The sequence below is a fragment of the Mustela nigripes genome, chromosome 4 (assembly GCF_022355385.1).
Source record: "Mustela nigripes isolate SB6536 chromosome 4, MUSNIG.SB6536, whole genome shotgun sequence".
Lineage (NCBI taxonomy): Eukaryota > Metazoa > Chordata > Mammalia > Carnivora > Mustelidae > Mustela > Mustela nigripes.
This window is the reverse complement of record NC_081560.1, coordinates 182,916,756-182,932,771: the sequence shown is the minus strand read 5'-3', so window position 1 is coordinate 182,932,771 and position 16,016 is coordinate 182,916,756. Positions and strand designations below refer to the sequence as shown.

The window sequence follows — 16,016 nt, the reverse complement described above, 5'->3', positions numbered from 1 at the left end:
AGTGTCCTGGGGCTGGCCGGGCAGAGATGCCCTTAGAGGAAATGAACCTGCTCGGCCCTGAGTGCAGATCCAGCCCAGGCTCCCACCCATCCCAAAGGAGTTGAGGATGAAGTCAAGAAAAGCCGGCTCCTGCTGAAAGAACGCTGCCCGAATCCCATCCTGGCGTCTGTGCCTCAGGGGTCCTCCGCGCCAGGGCCCTGTGTGCTGTGCAGGGAGGTGTCTGCCCCAAAATGTACAAACACTGTGTGCGTGTGCGTGCACTTTGTTCTCTGGAGAGGACGCTTAGCTTACAGCAGACTTTCCTCAGAGTCTTCAAAAAGGCTAAGGACTCCTGGCAAGAGCCAGGCTGATGTCATGTTGGAGAACTGAGCTCCTGTGACCCGGGAGCAGAGGGATGGGGCTTATTCTAAGTCCGTCTACCTGGTCCCATTCAGCACGGCAGCCCAGCCCCGTGCTCTCCGAGGACAGCTGGCCTGGCCAGGGCTTTCCGGGGCTGGTGTCCTGACCTGTAGGTCCGCACACCGTGACAGCACGCAGCTGCTTTAAGACAACCCTCTGTCTCTTTTCCCAGGTGGCAGGCAGGGGTGGGAGAGGGTGAGCCCAGCGAGGGAGGGGCGTGTGCACAGCTGCCCGGGAAGGGCAGGCCGAGGGCTTCCCTGTCATCGGGTCGGTCTGACCCAACACCTGTTGCTTTTTTTCCTCCTCGGCATCCTCCACGCCTCTCTTCCAGGGATGAGCACCTCTCTCTAGCACCTTCTCTGCTCCGCACAGCTATCTTCAACAAGGACTGAACACCATGTGCCACTTGTTTGTTCTATTGTTTCTAAATCTAGCAGGGCTGCAGCCGCCCTGGCATTTCAGCACAAGAAGACAGGTGTAACTTACCAACTTTAGTGACCAGGGGGTCATTGATCTTCAAGGAAATGATCATCTTCTTTATGGGGGGTCTTTCCTTGACATTCCCATGCAAGTGGGCTGGTAAAGGAAACAGAACGGGGACGTCAGGACCCGACAGTTGTGGTGAATTGTGTAGGATACAGCGTGAGGTCCCCTGGCCCTTTGTACAACCTTGACCTTGGCATTCCCCACACCACGTGTTGTTTCTGCTTGCTTGTTTAGGGGATGCTTTTTAGAAATGATTATTTAGAAACAGCTGAAGACTCCCAAGGAGGGGCAAAGCCAGTTCGGAGCTCTCGTGCCCCCTCGGCCGCCTTTCCTGCTCATCTTCCTGAGACACCGCGGCGGCCAGGGCTGGGAAACGGATGCTGTCAGTGCAGGAGATATTTTTTACTGGCCCCTGCCCCTCTCCCTCTCTCTCTCCCCTCTCTTCCCTCTCTCTCCTCAGGCCATGAGCAGTTGGAGGGCAAGAGCCAGGCCTTGTTCCCTCTGCGCCCCCAGCCCTCAGCCCAGATCTGGTAGGAGACGGGACCACAGACACCACCTGCTAAAGGGTGCGCATGGGACAGACGCAACCGCCTAGTAGCTGTCAGAGCTTTGCCCCACAGACGTCCAAGGACCCCCGTCATTAAGGGCTCCCCGGAGGCAGGGAAGGGGCTGCCTGGTTCACCACCCACCTCCCCCGACCACTCACACTTATTCTAAAATGTGAGTTACAACACCCACAGCTCTCATGTCTCCAGGGACATCCCAAGCCTTTGGCACAAAGCCAAAGGCCGCTAACGGACCCAAGCTCACTGGCTCACTGGACCCCAAAACTGCCTTCTTGTTGTTCCTAGAAGAGCCACAGGGCTCCATCCCCCCGCCCCATCAGAGACCCACGTGACTCCATACGGAAGGTGGCACCCAACGCTACCTTCCCCCTAAGTGGCTTTCCTTTTCCTCCCAGACCCACCGTTACTACCACCTGTTGCCACGTCGTGTCCCTGTTGGGCGGGCGCACTGGATGGCTTCCTCGCCACTCCCTCCCCAGGCCCCGACACCGTCTTGCACACACTGGTCCTCAGTTAAACGTCGCCCGAATTACCGGAATGAGACTCTATCAGAACCCCAAGCCTCCCGAGCTCAAGGTTCTGGGTAATGAAAAATGACACGAGGCAGGATCCAAGAAAGGATGTCACACGGCGAACCACAGAGACCACAGAGCAAAGGGGGAGAACAAACATCCATTCCGTCGTCGTCGGGAGAGCAGGGCTGTTGAGCCTCCCCTCACCGTCTCCCCTCACCGTGCTCAGGGCACCTGGCTCCGTCCACGCTCCCATTCAGCAAATATTTACTGAGCATCTGCTGAATGTCAGGCCCTGTTCTCCGCTCTGACTCCTGGTCCTCCAGGATTTCAAGACCGCCTCCCGCCTGCACGAGGCACTCTGTCGCTCACCCGCCCTGGGGCACAGCCCAGGCCGTCCGGTGGCAGCTCCTATCATGCTGCTCCTCACACTCTGTCCTTGTTTTGGGTTGCCTTGTCCACCCCCCAGCCCAGCCCCCGACACCTAGTTCCTAGCACGACGCCCAGGCTAAGTTCAGCGCTCAACATTTGTTGAGGGAAGAAAGGAAAAATATCTGCTAGGTCAGTCAGTGGAAGTCAGAATTTCAGCACAGCCTGTTTTACCAAAAACCTCAAAATCAAACAGGAAAGTAATAATCCAGTCATGTGTTTCGGAAGTACTCTGAAACCAAGTGGTTCCTTTTTACTAAAAGAGTACCATTTCCTTTTGGGGCTTCCTCCTAGAGAATAAAGGGTCCTGGGGGTTGCCTGGGTGGCTCAGTGGGCTAAGCCTCTGCCTTCAGCTCAGGTCATGATCCCAGGGTCCTGGGATCGAGCCCCACATCGGGCTCTCGGCTTGGCAGGGAGCCTGCTTCCTCCTCTCTCTCTCTGCCTGGCTTTGTGCCTACTTGTGATCTCCGTCTGTCAAATAAATAAAATAATATTAATAATAAAAAGAATAAAGGGGTCTCGCTGAAGCGCAGCTCATCCCGGACTCTCGGTGGCAGGAACATGACCAGCTGGGACAGCCGTGTGGCCAGGGCAGGGCCGCTGGCGCGGGGCTGCCTCTGCACGGCGCCCACTGCTCCAAGACGGCAGCACACAAGGCAGTAGCTGCGAGACCATCTAAACTGTCATTGTGGGGCACCTGGGTGGCTCAGTGGGTTAAGCCGCTGCCTTCGGCTCGGGTCATGGTCTCAGGGTCCTGGGATCGAGCCCCGCATCAGGCTCTCTGCTCCGCGGGGAGCCTGCTTCCCTCTCTCTCTCTCTCTCTGCCTGCCTCTCTGCCTACTTGTGATCTCTGTCTGTCGAATAAATAAATAAAATCTTTAAAAATAAATAAATAAATAAACTGTTATTGTGAGCACATCCAGCTATCACAGGAGCACAAAGCCGGGTGACCATGTCCCCGGAACAGTACGGGCACACAGTTCCCAGGACCAGACGCAGACCCTGAGCGTTCTGACAGTGTGGGCAGCAGGGGTCTTCATCTCTGCACTGACGCAGTTGCCCCCCAGGCAGGCCCAGCCTCCAGCAGGGGACTTGGAGCCGACGGGCTGTGTTAGCAGGGGCCAGCCTTTTCAGTGAGACCCTTCTAGAATGATAAAAACCAAATCATTAACAGTAAGTCCATCTTCTCTTTCCAAATTCTCTTGGTTTTCAATGCATTCATGTCTGGATCTCCATGGCCTTTCCTTGGGGGCCTGGGGAGTGTTCCGACCTGGGCACAGGGGACACGCCAGGAGGAGCTTGGTCCCACTCTCAAAGACACTGGGACCATGAGAGACTATGGACTCTGAAAAACAATCTGAGGTTTTGAAGGGGTGGGGTGTGGCAGGTCAGGGTACCAGGTGATGGGTATTATAGAGGGCACGGATTGCATGGAGCTCTGGGTGTGGTGCAAAAACAATGAATACTGTTATGCTGAAAATAAAAAATAAATAAAAAAAAAAAGACACTGGGACAAACGCTTGGAAAGAGCAAAGGAGATTGTCGAGTGAGTGTGAAGGTCGTCCCAGTGCTGGGGGAAAGCCGCAGCCTGCTCTCAGCTCCCAGCTCGGCGGGGAAGGGCTGAGTCAGAGGCCTTGTGGCCGGGCTGATTCCGGCTGGCAGCCAGGCCCTCTCTCCAGGCTCAGGGTGGGGCAGCAGCTGGGGGGCTGGCCAGCCTGTCTGGCTCTGGAATAACAGAGCTTTGCTGCCACATCCTGGAAATGTAGCCTTATCCTGACTGGTCTGCTGGTTGGCTTTGAAAACCTTGAACTTTCCATACCTGTTTAGAGCCATCCTGAAATGATGCCCATCTGTTACCCAAAGAAGGCTATGTGTCCGGAGAAGAACTTAGGGGACAAAGAGGGGAGCCTGGGGGTTACTAGAGTTGAAAAAGGAGAAAAGGAAAGAAAGAAGTGGCCCAAATACTTTACGTAATGACGCGAAGTTAAGAAAAGAGAAACCAAACCAAAAGAAACATAACCTCGACATTCACATGAAACCTCTAACCAGCATCCTGGGCTAGAGGTCAGAACTATGCCTTCCTTCCAAAGAGCCATCCAGAAGACTCAACACAACTGTTTGCTCCTCTCTAAGAAGTAGGTAGAGTCTCCATTTCTGCTGGCTAGGCAGGATTGGGTTGTTAGGAGAAAAATAAATGACATCTCCTGAGCACCTAATATGAGCCAGGCATTGTTCTAGAACCTCTCAGCTCTACCGTCTCCAGGCTTCAACGCAGCATAGTGAGAACGATTATTCCCATGTTATAGCTGCAGACCAAGGTTAAATCTGTGATGAGGTCACACCATGGGCTTTGCTCATCTCTGCCAGAGTGACCTTAGTCCCCAGAGAGATGACCATACGCCAAGCTGGGGACCCTCAAACCAGATGGCATTTGGAGATCTGTGGAGGGCACCCGTAAGAAAATACCTCGCAGAAGCCTCTCCAGTTCCTTTGTGGGGCTTGTGGTGCCCTGGGCCAGTGCCATCAGGAAGAGCTTGGCCAAGGTCTCCGACTGGAAAAGCTGGGGCTGGTGGAGTTGCCATTTGGAGCCCAGACAGGTGAGAATCACGTCTATGGAGAGAACGCGGTGATGAGTAAGCGGTTTCGTGGCGCCCCTTCCAAGAGACGGGTCAACTCCCACCCGCCATCTCGTCGCAGTCACAGAGCAGATGGGCAGGTGGCTTTGCTGGGCTGCTCCAGGAACAAAGCAATGAAGACCGCGTGGGTCTCAGGTCACTCACTGGCCCCCAACGGATACAGTGAGCGGCCTCACAAGGTAACATAGATGGAGAAAAGTATCCAAGAGCAGCTGACGCATAGCTGTAGGACTTCGGAGGCACATGGGCTGCCCTCCCGCTGGGGAACTGGAATGGCTTCACTGGGAAGGGACACTGGCTGGGACACGTTTGGGGACTTCACCATGCCCTCCCGTTACAGTGTTTCTCACCCTTGGCACTCTCTGTATTTGGGGCCGCCGTGTCATGGGGCTGTTCTGTGCCTTGTAGGTTACTTAGCCACATCCCTGGCCTCTACCCAGAGGATGCCAGGAACACCCTCCCCACTAAGTCGTGACGATCCCGAATGTCTCTAGGCATCGCCAAATCTCCCCTGGGAAAGGATCTCGCTACCCAGTCCCTTGTTGAAGCTACTGGCCACTGGTGCTTAGTTATCGGCCACCTGAAAAGTGACAGTCAAGTGCAGCTCCAAGGTCCATCCCCAGGAGGCAGAGACCTTGTGAGCCTCACTTTCCTCGAGGGAATGGGGAGCCCCAGAAAACCCAGCTCACAGGTGTGAAACAGGATTACAGAGTAAAGGAAGCTTTTTGCAAACTGTAAGGGGCTTTATGCACAGGGCGTTATCTCGTCCTTGGATAGCATAGGTGATTAAAGAGAGAGCCTTTGACAGGAGGCCAGATGGAGGATCCAAGGATAGGTCAGGTGAGGCGGGAGGGGCCGTGGGCAAGAGACCTCTGCAGGCTGAACTCCTGTCAGCGCAGAGCTGGGGGAGGAGGGTGGTGCTCGCCCATCCCCCAAACCCTTAACCTCAGTGTTGGATGAGACTTTGAGAGCCCCATCCACTTGTTAATGACCTTGCCATTACTTTGCCTGAGTGAGCGCAGGCATCTCCTGTCATTAACATTGTGATTCACCAGCCCTATGATACTGTTTCAGGCTGGGTTCAGAATGTGGGCTCGCATCTCAAATCTCGGATCACCGCTGGTCATGCTGGGCTAGAAAGTATCCCACCCGTTAGGGTGATTTTAGGCAGGAGCAGCATGGGGAAAGCGTGTCTTCTCCCCAGACACCCACAGCTGCCTTTACAGGGGCACATGCATGGGAGACGTCACTCCCAATCCCAGAAGTCTTTTCCCTAAGCCGGGAGATGTTCTCAGACTACTTCTCAGGGCCTCCAGTCAACCAGAACCCACAGGCAAGGAAATCAATTAGCCTCCCCTGGGGAAGAAGGCTGGCTCTGACCTCAGGCAGCTTATCTTAAAAAAAAAAACTCCTTTAAGGCGCGCCTGGGTGGCTCAGTCAGTTGAGTGGCTGACTCTTGATTTTGGCTCAGGGCATAATCTCAGGGTCAAAAGATCGAGTCCCACAGCCTCTGCCCTCAGCCGGGAGTTTGAGGATTCTCTCCTTCTACCTCTTTACTCTCCCTCTTTAGAATAAATAAACAAATCTTAAAAAACAACAACAATAACAATAACAAAACCTCCTTTACGGAGCAGAACTGTCCAGGCCTGGTGAGGTTCAGTGAGCCTTTGCCCAGCAGAACAGACCTAGCCTGGTTCCTCATTCTCAATCAGGAAAGTCCTCTTGGACAAGTGCAGAGGTGATGTCCAGCTCATGACTGGTTAGAGCGAAAAGAGACAGAGAAGAGCCACCCATGCTTGATGGGGCTTCTGTTTAGTCTTCATTCCAAACGCTGTTTATTTACATCAGCATGTTTGTCTTCCCTGTGGCCATTAGCATATAAAAATGTGTTTGCCAAGCCTGGCTCCATTCATCATCCCATGGTGTGTCTGACAAATATTTACAGCACCTGTTTGTAGTTACACGGTGTACAGTGGACAGAAACTGGGACTTACAGACCAGTGACCTGGCCTAGTGTCTGGTTTCCTTCTCTCGAAACCACAGCTGGCCCTGAGTGAAGTGGCATTTGATCATATCCACTGGTGACAAGCACTCACCTGCCTCCCCACTTGGGATGGTCTTGTTCTTCAAGTTCCCCGAGAAAATTTTCTGGATTTGTGAAATGCATAACCTCCAGGGAAAATACAAACAGAAGAATCAGGAGTTAACACTGACCTTCTTCGCCAACTGCCACACGCATCATTCTAGCTTAAGTGTTCCTATGCCATCCATTCATCTAGCTTAGGTCTAGTCTTAGGTCACCATTTGTCTGCTGCTTTGATTATCTGTAAGCTTTGTGATTATCTGGCTCGAACACCCATTCCCGTTTTCAGTTTGCCGATAGGCTTTCCCGAGAAGGTAGTTGGAATTATATCCAGTTGCCTGAATGACTCCTCTCTCGGTGAATGTCTAAAACAATGTCTAGCATAGAGTAAGTATTCCATAAACACCTGCTAGAGAAAGCAAGAGAGGGTTCTGGGCACTTCTGGGAAGTGACTCACTGACACTTCTGTTTAGGGGACATGCATGCCACAGTCTTGAAGTGTCCGGAAACTAAACTCAGATTTTATGCCAAACCAACCCTGCTCTTTCTCCAGTAAATGGTACCACTAGCCTCCAGTTGCCCAGGCCAGCAGGCTGACTGTTGTCACATCGGATCACTCGCCTAGATCTGACAAATAGCAGATGTCCCTGCCCCCTTCCTGCTGTGAGCCGCATCCAAGCCATTATTATCTCCCTGAAATCGTGGCCAGTCTCCAGTCTCCAGGAAGCTCCCCTCAGATACACAGTTGATGCCGCAGCTTGAGAACCGTGTGCAACGCACATCTGCTCTCACCTCTCTCATGCTGAGAATCCTTCCGTGTCTTCCTGGGGCTTTTGGGGGAAGCCCACACTCCTCAGCATGGTTCGACCCTCTACCATCCCTGCTCTAGCCCTTCTCAACAGACTGAAGCCACCATCTCTCACTTCCATTCTCTTGCACCCACAGCACCCGCTGCCCTGAGTGCTGTCCTCCTGGCCTCGTCACTTGATGAGCTCCTACTCTCACCCTCGTAGATGAGCTCAGCTGTGGCTTTCTCTGGGGACACCAAGCGAGTGGTCCTTCCACTGACCGCCTGGAACTCCCCCCATCGGAGCTCCTTCTATTGTGTCTTGCGGTCACCTGTTTGCTCATGTGTCCTCCACTCAAGGCTCTGCATTCCACAAAGACAGATCTGGCATTTATTCGTGGCAGGAACCCCAGCATGGGCACCATGCAAGTGCTCAATAAGTATCTATTCAATGATTGAATGATGACAAAGGTAAGATACCTTCTCATGAACACTGACTTCGTCCCGTTGAGCAAGGACATGAAACACAGTTTGAGTCACATAGTCCCAGCTTGAAGACAGTCCATCCCAAGAAAGCCAGCTGGCCAAAGGACACTGGATGACCACATCTGGTCCGTGTCACTTTTACCATGCTGTTTTCCAAGGGTTCCAAGAACCCTCGTGGCCAGGGTACATGGAGGGGGGCCTGGGTGGGGGAAACCATGTCCAGAATAACACTGACCACAACCTGCCCTTTCCAAGTGGAGAGGGTAGCTACTAGTGACTCAGCCCCAGAAAGGCCGTGAGAGCTTGAGGTATTTATCCAACAGGAGTAGTGGACCTGACCCAAGCTAGCCTCAATCCTTCTGGTGGCTTGGGTCACACGTCTAGTAAGAGTTGGCCAAGGTCAGGGGTTCAGACTGTGATCTCAAAATGGAGCAATGGACTTTGGAAACTGTGGGCAATGCCCATGAGCTCAACTACCCTCACAAACATCAGTGTCGTCGGCGGAGCCAGACAACAGAAGTGACCTCATCGCCTTCTCCTGGTGTCATGGGTCCTCGCCAAGATATACCATCTACCATGCGGGCTCTGCAGATTCCAAGGGCTAGGTTTATTTTAGGACCATTGGAAAAGGTAATGGACTAAATGGCATCTGTGAGCTGTCCTCTTCATTCTTTGGGACTAGACAGCCTGGGATAAAGTAGCATGTGGGAAAACTGGGAGCATGCTAGTAGGTTGGGGACTCGGTCTCCCCAGTCATGACCCACGATGGAGAAACAAGAGGGGGAGGGAGAAATTCCCTACGTGTCTCATGGATGGAAGGACTTCCTGCAGCCAACTGTCCAAAGGGCTTTTGGCTTCATACTGGCAAGTCCAATTTGATGTCCTGCCCTTGACTTTGAGTTGGGCCATGTGGCTTGCCTTGATCTTAGCGGATGTGATGTGGCTAGAAGTTTGGAAAGCACTTGTGCCCCTGGGCTTGCCTTTGTCCTCTGCCATTATCAGCATGAGAGCACACCCAGCGAGTCGACCATCTCAGGAGGAAGGTGAGAAGAGCCTGGGTCCGCTGACCACATACCATGAGTGATCGGCCGTCCCAGAGTACGTCCTTGCCCCAGCCGGCCTCTGGACGCACGGCTTCCTAGCGTCACCAAGGAGAGAGGCGCACTGTGCCACCCGAGTGGGTAGGCCAGGTGCCTTGCTTTGGGGGAAGGTGGTAAAAGGCAGAATGAAAAATGGGGCTGTTGGCTGGCAAGAGCACAGGGCCGGCACACCCCAAAATGAAATCACCAGGACCATTAACTAAAACTTGCTCAGGTGAATAAAATCTCCATTTATACATCATCTACTGTTCGCTAGACACGGCACTAAGCATTTGCAAGGGATCGGCTGATTTAATCCTCAAGATAACGCTTCCAGAAAGATGCTCTTATCACCATTTCACAGGTGAGGAATCGGGCTCAGAGAGGTTACTCCACTGGCTAAAGGTTACAGTTAGTAAATGGAGGAGAAGGAACTCTAACCCTGTCTGACATGTTACTTTTAATAGTCCTGATTCCCAGCACGACTGCCACCACCCTCTGGCTTCTGTGCCTCGCCTCTCAGGCCACCCCCAACCCCCAGTTTAGCTCAGCGATCGCACAGACCGAGTCCCGGAGACGTCTGCTCCTACCGCCCAGCCACACTCATCAGCTTTCTGGATCAGTTTGCTTACACTCCTGCCATTGAGGAACACCATGCATTTTAACCCTAAGGCTTCTTCAAGGCCCTAACCAGACAAAAAATAAAATCAATATACAATAGAAAACAAATTCAAGATAGTTTAAGGCTAACATCCTAAATGGTAACTCCCAGCACTCACCTTTTCTAATCCGGGGTCATCCGAGAATTAAGGCGCCAACCACAGATGGATTTAATTTACCCAAGTGTGTGGAGGAGAGTCGCCGGGGAGCGGGGTGGGGATTGGAGCAGGGCTGGCCTGGGACTACCAGCTCAGCCAATAGGGAGCGAGCGGCTCCTCTGTGCCCGGTGCTTTCCAGGCACAGGCTGTGTGCTCACGAGCCGGGTACCAGCGTCCAGGAGGAAATGGCACCAAATGCCTTGGGAAGGAGGGAGGAGCCAGCTTGCCACACACGGGGTGTCACAGACATCTCAGACATCCTCAGGGGAAGTGGTGACCCTGAAGGCTGGTACCAACAGCAGCCCAGATGAGCCCATCTGCCCAGGGGGAGCAGCCCAACCACCCGGCCCTTCCCAGAAAAGCTTGTCCGGCCCCCGCCCCCACCAGGGCCATCCCATGGCCTTTGATCACCCTACCTGTCTGGGTTCTTCAAAACTTCTTCAAAGTCCACGTTCAAAGCCTTGCACATCTGGGAAAGTCCCAGCAGGTCCCCGGAGAAAGCCTCTCTGGGAAAACGCCACCGATTGGTCGAGCCAACCATCCGGCGCTCCAGCCGAGCTCTGTGCTGCTTGGGGGGCAAAGGCAGGCAGAAAGTCCTTTCTGAACCTCTCCCAAAGGCCAGGTTTTCCAACGTGTACATCAGAAAGAAAATCAAGACACATTTGAAAACACTGGCTGATTTTCAAACATGGCCAGGGTTTCTCAGGAGCCATCCTCTCAAGGCCAATATTGTACTCCGTAGACAGAGGGGTTCAAGGAACATAGTAATTAGGATCTAGAACAGAAGGTTCCAGAGACAACAGGTCAGGAGGCAAGACTCTGTCTTTGCGGGCGGTGCTCAGGAGCCCACGGGGTGGGGGGGACAGGATGACATTTCAAGAGACTCTTCCTTACGTGTTTATCCTCACTGGGGGTTCGGAGAGACACCAAACTGAGAGATCCTAGGTGGGGACTGTTTTTCTCTCTTCTTGTTGTAAGAGACACAAAACGTAACATTCCCCGTTTTATCCATTTCATCACATACCACTGAGGGGCATTTGGTGCATTTACAAAGTTGCACAGCGATCGCCACCATCCAGTTGGGGGCATTTTCGTTCCCCCAAAAGGAAACCTTGTAGCCATCAGGCCCTCGCTCCTAACGCCTTCCCCCAGCTCCTGGCAACCCGCCGTCCGCTCCCCGCTTCTATGCATTCGCTCTGCTGGACATTTATATAAATGGAATCAGACATGTGAGCTTTTAGCCTTGGCTCCTTTCCCTTAGCATCGTGTTTTCCATGTTCGTCCCTGTGGGAGCAGGTATCAGAACTTCATTCCCTGTTAGGGCTGAATAATATTCCAGGCTGTGGAGAGACCACATTTTGTCTGTCCATCCATCATCTCCTGGACAACTGTGTCCTTTCTACCTCTTGGTGATTGTGAGAAATCCTGCTGTGAACGTTTGTGTACAAGTTCTTGTTTGAGCACTCGTTTTCAGTTCTTTGGGGTCTATACCCAGGAGTGGAGAGCTGGGCCACTGGGCAGGGACTTTGACTTAGATGTTTCCTTGAGGTCCTCAGGCTCAGCAGCCTCCTTAAAGGAACAGTAGAAGGTTCAGCGTGGCTGGGAGCCTCAGACTTGGTGGCTCGAGGAAAGCTAGCCGGAAAAGGTGTACCATGAGGGACCCGGAGATATGGGTGTGGTTGTCCCTAAGCCAAGCCAGTCCCTGGCAGGGTGATAGGGAGACCAGGGGCCAGGGAATGGAGAATTTAAGGTCAAATCTTGTTATTGCCACTGAAGGGTTGTATGGCCTTGGGCAAGTCATTTAACATTTTGAGGCTTTGGGTCCTCATCTGAGGATGGCCCTGGCAGCAGTGATGATGTCAAAATGACAAGAGGAAGTCTGGGAACTAGATTTCAGTGTCTGGAATACGGCGGGCGATCGAACAGTGTGGAGTGTGAATCTGATGCAGTCCTGTGGGTGCTGGGCTCTGACAGGAGGGTCAGCCAATAGAGCTTGGAGTCAGGAGTTGTACCCAACCCGTCCCCTCGAGTAAACGCGGCGACAGAGCTGTAAGCTGGTGCTTCCGCCGCTCGCCAGGAGCCCACGCTACTCACCGGATGCAGCATTTTCATGAACGGTCGTGGTGATGACACCCAGGGGAGGGTGGAAGAAACACCTGGAAGACAAAAGAGGTAAGGTTGACATTTTCAAAAACTCTCCAGAGGGGCTCTTCAAACAGGGGATTGGCCTGAAGAGCCTGTATTTTGCCACAAAACAAGTAATAGGAGTAAACTTCCAGGGTGGGTTATTTGTCAAATCGAGAGTCTCTCTGACTTTTTAAAGCCCACCGGGAGAATGACCGTTCTCTGCTCTTGCACCGGAAATGTGGCTCAGGAAAAGCCAAATGGGAGATGAGCCACCACGCTTCGCCCCTTTGCCAGGAACCGAGGTCTCTAAGTGGGCTGCTCAGATCATCTGCTACTCGCGATGGTCCCCGGCTTCCAGGCCCCCTGCCCCCAGCCTGGAGCCCCCGCAGCCCTTCCCTGCCTAGTCCAGGCAGCGCAGGGCCCTGGGGATGCCCCGGGATGGCCTCCGTCTCTAACAGGGATGAACAGCGCTGGCCGTACTCACAGATCCAAAGCCTCCTCGCAGCCCTGGGCGGGGGGTGTTCACAAGAGAAGCGGGTTGAACAGAGGCAGTTCCGTGGCCTTGGTCTCGGAGTGACAGGATCGCTGCGGGCCGCTCGCCTTCTCACCCTGAATCCTGGGAGCGCTCATGACATGCGGGGGCTCGCCCTGTTCTTCTTAGAGGCCAAGGTGCCTTGGCAGGAGAGCTTGCCCTTGGTTTCCCAATTGTGGGCACCATGGCAACCGGAGGAAAGGTTCTGAGCACTTCCTGTTCCTGGCCCGTCTCAGCAGGGCTGGGGGCTGCGGGCAGGGTGGCGTCTCGCAGGCTGCACCTGCCCTCTTGCCCCAACAGTGCCGTGTTTCCTCCCAGCACCAGAGGTAACCTGGAGGATCCGCTCAAAGGGCCTCAGGCAGTGTCCAGCCCCAAGTCCGCAGGCCTCCTCTGTCACGTGAGAGGATTGTTCCGGAAGGTTCTCAGATTCCTGCCAGGTTGGGCATTCTGGGTGATCTATTTCTGGCTCGGGCATTCAGATATGTTTGGACAAAAATATCTAAATAAGAATTAGAGAGTTTTACATTATTAAAACTATGCCTCGTGATTTATTTTGTGGAGAGATGATTTTTAGTCCGCTCTCTCCAGGAACAAAGATCTGCCTAAAAGTCAAGAGTTTTCATGCCGGGGGCCACGTGGAAATTTCCAGGGGCTCAGTGACCTGATCTGTAAAGCCCAGGCCCCAGACTAACCCGGAAGTGGAGAGGTGGAGACACATCCACGATGCCTGGAATCTTGGTCCATCAAAGTCTCAGACCTCCAGCCCCGGGCTCCCCGAAATCCCAGCCACAGCAAGAACCACCAGGAGTCGGTGCAGCTCGTGTGACCCGGGACTGGCTTCCCCCAGGCTCCTCATGGGCAGCCTTTCCCGAGTCGTATAAACTATGCAGGGAAACAGGAAGGTAAGTGCTTTGCCTACTTGCAGCTGAGTCCCAGAAGCCATAACACCCTCCAAAGACAGGAGGCTTCTCTAAACGTCCGTCCCTCCTCACCCTCTGATCTGTGCTTCTCCCTTTCCTGGCACCCACACTCCCTTGCTGCTCCCTTCCCTCCACTCCGAACTTTTCTCACCTACTGTCCCTGGAATGTAGGCCCCCATGGAAGGTTTCAGGGAGAGAGTTTGAAATACCTTGTCATGGACCATGTTGTCCACCGCAGGCAAGCGCAGGAACACCCTCCAGGCACCACCGCTGGGGCACCGCTGAGAGCTGGGCCTTGCGCGCCCTCTAGTGGCCACTCGATGGCAGCATCCCAGGGTGCCATGCTCCCCATTCCTAAGCAGGACCTTGGCCTTGGCTGTGTCTATCTCTCCCTGTAGAGTCTGACCTCAGGGATTCCAGGCCTTCAGCTCATCCCCAAAGCCCTCTGCACATGCATTCCCCATAGAGCTCCGGGGAGCTGAGCTATTAGGCAAAGGCAAAGCCAACTAACACAAATAAGTGGAAATGACTCCCAGCAGGTTTCCCTAAAGGCCTTTTCCAAGTGGTACCCAGTGTTCCAGAATATATGCCCCAGAATATATGGGCCCAGACAAGCCAGACATCCCAAGAACAAAGAATTTCAGACACCAAACTCCACTGAGCACAGCTCTCAGCTAGAACCACCTTGTACCAAAATCTCCCATGCCAGTTACAGGGGGATTCTGGTGGGATATCCATCTTCTTGAACATTCCAGGGACGAGCTGCTTCCTAGCTTATGAGAGCCCATTTCAGCTCACTTCATCCAGTCACCCATATGGGGACAGAGTGAAGTACAGAGTCAAGAACTCCTAATTCCGACCCTGGTTCTGGCACTGACTAGCTATGTGTGACCTTGGACATGACCTTCACCTCCCTGAGTGGAAAGTTGACCCAGAGGCTTGGGATCCTGGTGGGTTAGAAGGTCTTACCCTCAGAACCTGAGTGCTGGCTCTAAGGACCCTCATTTTAAAAGACTCAGAGGCCAGGACACTGTGTGTCCTGGGAGGCTCCTGTGAGTCGCCAAATCTGGACTGCCTGGCTCCCCAGGAAAGGGGGGGCACCTATGCACCAGGGTCTAGGCTGCAGGGGATGGGGTGGGATGGGGATCCTGGAGTCGAAGTCTCTGGCTGAGGCAGTGCACGAGCCTGAAGACGGGCAGGGGCTTCCACCAAGAAGCAGAGAGTGGGTCCTGTCCTTGAACTGCGTCCTATATGGCCAGGAGTGGGGTAGTCTCAGTGCCAATTGAGGAGCCCTGGATTGGCTACGACCCTGGCCACTGACTTGCCATGTGAGCTAGGGGCAGCCTTCTCTCTGGCTCTGGGCTTCACTCGCTCATCTGTACAACAGAGCTCACACGGAACAATTCCTCAGCTCTGTTCCTGCTCATCCCATCATTCCCAGGCTCCCAGGTTGGTACAACCAGGGCTGGGGGAGGGGTGGGGTGACGACAAAGCGTACTGGCCTAGGGCTAGTCCCATCCACACCTTTAAACAGAGCTTGAGGGTCAAGTTTGTGGTGGGGTTGGGGATAAAATGAGAGCTCAGCGGAGGATGAGAACCACCTGTGCACCGTTCTAGCCCCTGGGACGTTATTCACTTGCAATTGCTTTAAATTTATCTTATTGATAAAGTAACATTTGGGCATGCTGATTTATTTCTAACACGCATTCCATTCACTACATAACTATTTTTAAAAGTCCTTTGTGAGCTGCCCCGGAAAATCATCTTTCTGGATATGCACTGTACTTGTGGACATTGGTTTCTGCCCTTAGGAGGCTCGCAGGGTCAGGGGGATGGACAAGCCAAAGGTCAAGCTCAGTCCGCCCAGGAATGCACAGGAGGGTGGCCGTCTGCTGTAAGCATGTCCGTGTGTTCTGCTGCTTGACATCTTGACGTCTTGCTGACCAGGGGGACTGTCTGACCTGCTCAGGGTTAGCCAGTTCCTAGAGCCAGTAAAGCAGCTGCCTATTAGCAAGTTCCCACCTGCAAACCAGCCAACCCAGAGCCCACATCCCCATCACCTCTTTTATTGGCTTTCACATTCAGGGCTGCTGTCCTCCAACCCTGATCACCCCAGGGCGAGAGAGCCCCTCCGGCTCAGAGCCTACTGAGATGAT

General features: G+C 53.6%; 1 protein-coding gene across 1 annotated transcript in view; it reads right to left on the bottom strand.

Annotated features, from left to right (window-relative positions):
- The window catches only part of BTBD16 (BTB domain containing 16), a 42,902-nt gene extending 28,818 nt beyond the window's left edge, over positions 1–14,084 (bottom strand). The window contains exons 1-6 of the mRNA XM_059397729.1: positions 14,012–14,084; positions 12,376–12,437; positions 10,698–10,849; positions 7,125–7,198; positions 4,859–5,002; positions 886–975 (exon numbers count right to left, since the gene is read on the bottom strand). Coding sequence (XP_059253712.1) covers positions 886–975; positions 4,859–5,002; positions 7,125–7,198; positions 10,698–10,849; positions 12,376–12,437; positions 14,012–14,084 — 595 coding nt within the window. The remainder of the gene's footprint in view (positions 1–885; positions 976–4,858; positions 5,003–7,124; positions 7,199–10,697; positions 10,850–12,375; positions 12,438–14,011) is intronic.
- Between the last annotated feature and the right edge of the window lie 1,932 nt (positions 14,085–16,016).